Genomic DNA, 5830 nt, shown 5'->3' with positions numbered 1-5830 from the left:
TGTCCCCTGAGAGAAGTGCGTGCTGGGTTTCAGTCCTGAGGCAAGTGGGTGGGGGAGAGAAGCCCCCGAAGCAAAATGGTTATCGGTGTCCATGGCGGTGTTAGAGGGTTGTGTGTGGGGGGGGGGTGAGATGAGAACAGTGGGGTCACAGCAGCACCGACGGTACCCCACACGATCAGCCCCACATTCACCGTTCCCACCCACGGGGCAGTTGGACACAGAGGCGGTCCAATCACTCCCCTCCCCCCCCACAGCACCCGGTGAGGTCCCCCCCCTCTAAGAACCATACCCATCGACCTTGCAGGGACGTTGAGCACAACCCGCCCCCCCCCATAAGCACCACAGCGCTGTGCATTGGGATGCCGCCCCTCAGACCCCCCCCCCTTCCAATAGCCCAGCGGTGCCAGTAGGGCACACAACCCCCCCCCCCCAACAACCTCATTGCATCCCCCTCCCCCCACCCCCAGGAACATCGCCCGCACGCTTTGCTTCCGATGGCGGACGGGGCGCTCAATTCGCACGCGGCGGCCCGAGAAGCGAAGTGGAACCCCCCCCGCCAATAAAACACCCCCCCCCACGGTAACAAACCGGCAACCGAACCGGAGCTCCGCATTGACCGGGCTGGGCGATGTGCGTACGCCGGCAGACATTTCGTCAACGGGGCCCCACGAGGACACCCCCCCCCCCCCCCTCGGGGTGACACCATTACCGCCCCCCCCCACACACACAACAACCGGGCTGCCCGAGGTTCTAAAGCAGAACCCAACAGAACCCGGGAGAACCCAACAGAACCCAACAGAACCCGGCAGAACCCATATACATGAAACCCTAACAGAACCGGCATATATCCACAGAACGAGGGGAGAACCCAATAGAACTCGGGGCGATACCCTTGGCAGAACCCGGGAGACCCTATACAGTATATTCCTGGGAGATCCCAATCATGAACCCAACAGAACCGGGGGGGAACTCCAGATACAGACACTCCAATCATGAACCCGGCAAATCCTCATATCGAGAACCCGGCCAGAACGGGCCAGAAACCAAAGACACCCTTCCACCCCCCCCACAGCATTGAATGCTCAGGAGCATAAACCGAAGAGACCAGAGGGGTTGGGGGGGGGTGGGGAAGAGCCGGGCAGTGGTGTGTGCGCGGTTTGGGTGGGGGGACAAACTAGCAAAGCAAAGGCATGACACAGAGCGCACATGAGGGGGGCGGAGCTCGGGCTCGTCCTGTCTGTTGCCCCCCCCCCCCGCCGTCATACACACCCCCCCCCCAGCGGCCCCGGTCCCAACCGAGCGTCCGCCCGCTGGCCGGCAGAACTCGCTTCCGGCTGTGAAACCGGTAAGCCGCGCGAACGGGGGGGGGGGCGCGGGAATGACCGGCTTGTGAAAGGGATTTAAAGTGCGGGGGGGGGGGTTACCCCAACGCTCGTCCCGTTAAAACCCCCCCCCCCCCCTCACCACCGTTCCGACCCCCCCCCCCCCCCCCCCCCCCCCATCCCGGTTCAAAAACACGCAGGCGCTCGCCATTCAGCCGCCGTTTCCTGCTGACGCGGTGGGGGTCTTGGGGTTTGGAGTGGATGATAGAGGTGGGGGGGGGGGTCGGTAGGCGCCGAGAATCCCCGAACTCGAACCGGGAAGAGGCCGCTGATCCCAACGGAGCCGCTAGCGGGGGCGGGACCGCGGAAAGGTGCGCTGGCGGGAGGGAACACGGGAAACCGGGCGAACGGGGGTGCGGCAGGAGGAAAGGAATAAGGGGGGCAGCCGAGTTCCCAACCGCGCCTCAACAACAACAGACGCGTTCACCCGGTACCGCGCGCCCCCGCGTCCCGACCCCCCCGCACCTGTGCGCGCGCCGCTGCGGCGTCCGGTTCACGCGCGCTGCGGGGCGGAGACTCGGCTCCGCATGGCTCGGTCCACCGAGCACGACCGGCCGCCAGGAGCGGAACCGAACCGGACCGCGACCCGGGCCGAACGGCGCAGAAGCAGGGAAGCGCCGCGCGCCGCCGGGCAGGTCCCGCCCCGCCATCAAACCCGCAGTCACGCGAGGTGGCTGCGTCACCCGGGAGTCGGCGGGCGGTCCAGCGCGCGGGGCGGAGACCGGCCGCCCACGTGGGGGGGATCTCCAGCCCCCGGTGGGGGTCGGGGGGGCGGTCGGTTGGGGGGGGAACTCCCCCACGCTGCGGGCGCCGGTTAAAACGCGGAAACGGCGGCTTCGCTTCACGAGGCTCACGGCACGGGACTGGCAGGGGGCGGGGTGTCCCGCGTGCGAAGACACGATCCCAGACTGCTAAATTGGCGGGGGGGCCTACGAACCGGCTAGTGTGTGAGCACTGGGGCACGCCGGTGTAGTGGTTGCTCACGATCATGCAGAGGACTGCCGTTCAACCTCCTTCATGAGTCCGGTCTCTAGGCATTCCCGGTTACTAGTGCCCGGTTTCCGGTCTCTGTACCGGTGGCCTCCGCAGCCCCCGCTGATATCCGCCACCGCCCCCCCCCCCCACTCACCTCCCTCCGCGCATTCTAAAGGGCCGCCACGCGCTCTTCGCGGCTCAAGCGGGGGGGGGCAGCACCTGACGGAACCCCCCCACCCCCAAACCCCAGCAGTTCCCCCCCCCATATCTGAGCCGCCCCCCCCCGGGCTCCGATTCGCGTTCCCCCACATTGGGGCGGGTCTGGGGGCCGCCCCCCCGAGGACCTGCAGACAAACGCCCCACTCTGCGCAGGGCAGGCGGAGAGCCCTTCGTTCGCTAGCACGTATACGACGCCGTGGGGGGTGGGGGGGTGGCTGACCTGCCCACCTCTCCCCCCCCCCCCCACAACACACACACGCTGTTGGCAGCTGCCACCTCTTGTCCCCTCCCCCTGCTCCATCCTGCAGCCTCACAAGGGGGGGGGGGCAATGAACCCCCCCATAAGGAGACCCCACAGTGTAGTAATACCCCCCCCCAAGGAGCACAGTGGGATGGGGGGAGGGCAGAGACCCCCCCCCTGTGTGGGGAAGGGCAGAGACCCCCCCTGATGTCCCCCCTGTGTGGGGAGGGGCTCCTTGGGACGCTGGGCCCGGGCTGTTTTCACCACCATTTTATTGGAAACCTTAAATACTGGTGTTTTTTTTTGGGGGGGGGGGGTTCAGCCCCATTTGGAGCCGGGATGGATGAAGGATGGATGGATGGAGGCAGCCCCTGCTCACGCGTGTTCCTCAGCCAACTTCTCTGCCTTGGCCACAGCCTCCTCGATGGGCCCCACCATGTAGAAGGCCTGTTCTGGGAGGTGGTCGTATTCACCTGCAGGGGGGATAATACAGCCATAATAATAGGGGGGAGAATAATAATAGGGGGGAGCCGGTACCAAGGCTGGTATGAAGCCCCCCAGCTCCTCATTGCCCCCCTCCTCACCTGCCAGGATCTGCTTGAAGCCCTTGATGGTCTCCTTTAGAGGCACCAGTTTCCCCATGTGGCCGGTGAAGACTTCAGCCACCTGGAAAGGCTGCGATAAAAAGCGCTGGATCTTGCGGGCACGAGCCACGGTCAGTTTGTCCTCCTCAGATAATTCATCCATACCCAGGATGGCAATAATGTCCTGCAGGGACTTGTAGTCCTGGGGGGGCACAGAGGGCAGTGAGCAACCTTCGTGCACCCCCATCCCCTTCATTCATTGCCCCTTATCCCTCACCTGAAGGATCTTCTGCACACCCCGAGCCACGTCGTAGTGCTCAGGCCCCACAATGTTGGGGTCCATGATTCGGGAGGTGGAATCCAGAGGGTCTACAGCTGGGTAGATGCCCAGCTCGGCGATGGCACGGGACAGCACGGTGGTGGCATCCAAATGGGCGAAGGTGGTGGCGGGGGCAGGGTCTGTCAGGTCGTCTGCTGGCACATAGATGGCCTAAAGGGGGATGAGGTGGGTGCTGTGAGATAGAGGTGGGTGCTGTGGGGTCTCTTAACCCAGTAACACAGCGCTGGCATTACCTGCACTGAGGTGATGGAGCCTTTGCGTGTGGTGGTGATCCGCTCCTGCATGGTGCCCATATCAGTGGCCAAGGTGGGCTGGTAACCCACAGCGGAGGGGATTCTGCCCAGCAAAGCTGACACCTATAAGGGAATAGAGACAGTGAGATGACTTACAGTGCCCACATAAAGGGCAGCGTTGATGTGGGGATGGGCCTGATGAAATATGGCAGCACCGACCTCTGAGCCAGCCTGGGTGAAGCGGAAGATGTTGTCAATGAAGAGCAGCACGTCCTGGCCTTCCTGGTCCCTGAAATACTCTGCCACCGTCAACCCAGTCAGAGCCACCCTGGCACGAGCACCCGGGGGCTCATTCATCTGCCCATAGACCAGAGCGACCTGACACAAGAGAAGGGCCAACATCAGCACAGACGTTGTACCAGGAGACCCCCCCCCCCAGCCCAGCTTGGGCTTCACCCACCTTGGAGGTGGCATCTTTCAGGTTGATGACCCCGGATTCAATCATCTCGTGGTACAAATCGTTGCCTTCGCGGGTTCGTTCCCCGACGCCGGCAAACACCGAATAACCACCGTGAGCTTTCGCCACGTTGTTGATCAGTTCCATGATTAACACAGTCTTACCGACACCGGCACCTCCAAATAAACCTAGGGTGGGGGGGAAAGGGTGACCACACTCATCATGCAGCCAATCCAGCCACTATGGGGGTCTCCCTGAACCCATTTCCTCCTCAGACAACAAACGTTGCTTCAGCAAACTCAGTAGAACGAAAGTCAAAGGGTTATTCATCAGTGAAGGAAGCTGCTGTGTGGGGATGAACTGAGCTTCACAGTGGGCACAAGGAGCCTGGGGGCTACGTACCGATCTTGCCCCCCTTGGCATAAGGAGCCAGCAGATCCACCACCTTAATGCCCGTCACAAGGATCTCCTGCTCGACGCTCATCTCCACGAACTCAGGGGCTTCGGCGTGGATAGCAGCAAACCTGCAGCAAGAGAGGGGAGAGAATGAGCAACCAAAGCAGATCCCTTATGGACAGCAACTGCTGCCGGACCCCAAACCCCACCCAGCAGCACAGCCTGGCCCTGAAGCATCACTCACTGTTTGGTTGTGATGGGGCCCCTCTCGTCGATGGGTTCCCCGATGACATTCATGATCCTCCCCAAGGTCTCGGGGCCGACTGGGATGCGGATGGGAGCACCGGAGTCCAGCACCTTCTGGCCCCTCACCAGCCCCTCGGTGCCGTCCATGGCGATGGTGCGCACCGTGTTCTCCCCTATGGAGGGCAGAGTTACTGCAGTGCCCTCAGGGTGACCCTGGGGAACAGCTGCGTGTCCTCCCAGCCGCGCCAAGGGGACGATGAGAGGCACCAAAGGGCAAAACAAGGCAGTGAAAACGTCCTAAACAAAACCATTGTGGGCTACAGCCCTAAAGCCGCCATCTTTCTCCTCCTCAGACTTTCACATGCGGCTTCAGCGAGCTCAGAAGAACGAAAGTCATTGAATTGCATCGTCATCGGAGGAGCCCCCCACAACCCATCAGCCCCCCATCCCCTATTCCTCCATCCCCTACCCCTCCATTCCCAACCCTCCATCCCCTATTCCTCCATTCCCTACACCCCCAACCCATCACCCCCCCATTCCCTAACCCCCATTCCCTACCTCACCACCCCATCCCTTACACCCCCATTCCCTACCCCCCTAACCTATCACCCCACCATCCCCTATTCCTCCATCCCCTACACCCCCAATTCCCTACCCCTCCATCCCCTATTCCTCCATCCCTCATTCCCTACCCTCCCAACCCATAACCCCCCATTCCCTAACCCCCATTCCCAACCCTCCATCCCCTACACCCCCA

The 5830-nt window shown here is 62.6% G+C and overlaps 1 protein-coding gene and 2 non-coding genes across 3 annotated transcripts in view; all 3 read right to left on the bottom strand.

The window, feature by feature from the left end:
• Positions 1–3072: 3072 nt before the first annotated feature.
• The window catches only part of ATP5F1B (ATP synthase F1 subunit beta), a 3545-nt gene continuing 787 nt past the window's right edge, over positions 3073–5830 (bottom strand). Inside the window, exons 3-10 of the mRNA XM_015887082.1 lie at positions 5072–5246; positions 4834–4955; positions 4435–4619; positions 4194–4352; positions 3975–4097; positions 3679–3891; positions 3402–3603; positions 3073–3290 (exon numbers count right to left, since the gene is read on the bottom strand). Coding sequence (XP_015742568.1) covers positions 3193–3290; positions 3402–3603; positions 3679–3891; positions 3975–4097; positions 4194–4352; positions 4435–4619; positions 4834–4955; positions 5072–5246 — 1277 coding nt within the window. The 3' untranslated portion in view covers positions 3073–3192. The remainder of the gene's footprint in view (positions 3291–3401; positions 3604–3678; positions 3892–3974; positions 4098–4193; positions 4353–4434; positions 4620–4833; positions 4956–5071; positions 5247–5830) is intronic.
• LOC116652463 lies at positions 4698–4770 on the bottom strand. Its single transcript, XR_004305484.1, has one exon. It is a non-coding gene; the product is annotated as a small nucleolar RNA SNORD59 (small nucleolar RNA).
• LOC116652464 lies at positions 5418–5492 on the bottom strand. Its single transcript, XR_004305485.1, has one exon. It is a non-coding gene; the product is annotated as a small nucleolar RNA SNORD59 (small nucleolar RNA).

This window comes from Coturnix japonica, linkage group LGE22C19W28_E50C23 (assembly GCF_001577835.2).
Source record: "Coturnix japonica isolate 7356 linkage group LGE22C19W28_E50C23, Coturnix japonica 2.1, whole genome shotgun sequence".
NCBI lineage: Eukaryota > Metazoa > Chordata > Aves > Galliformes > Phasianidae > Coturnix > Coturnix japonica.
The sequence above is the reverse complement of the archived record's forward strand: the minus strand, read 5'-3'. Positions and strand labels throughout refer to the sequence as shown.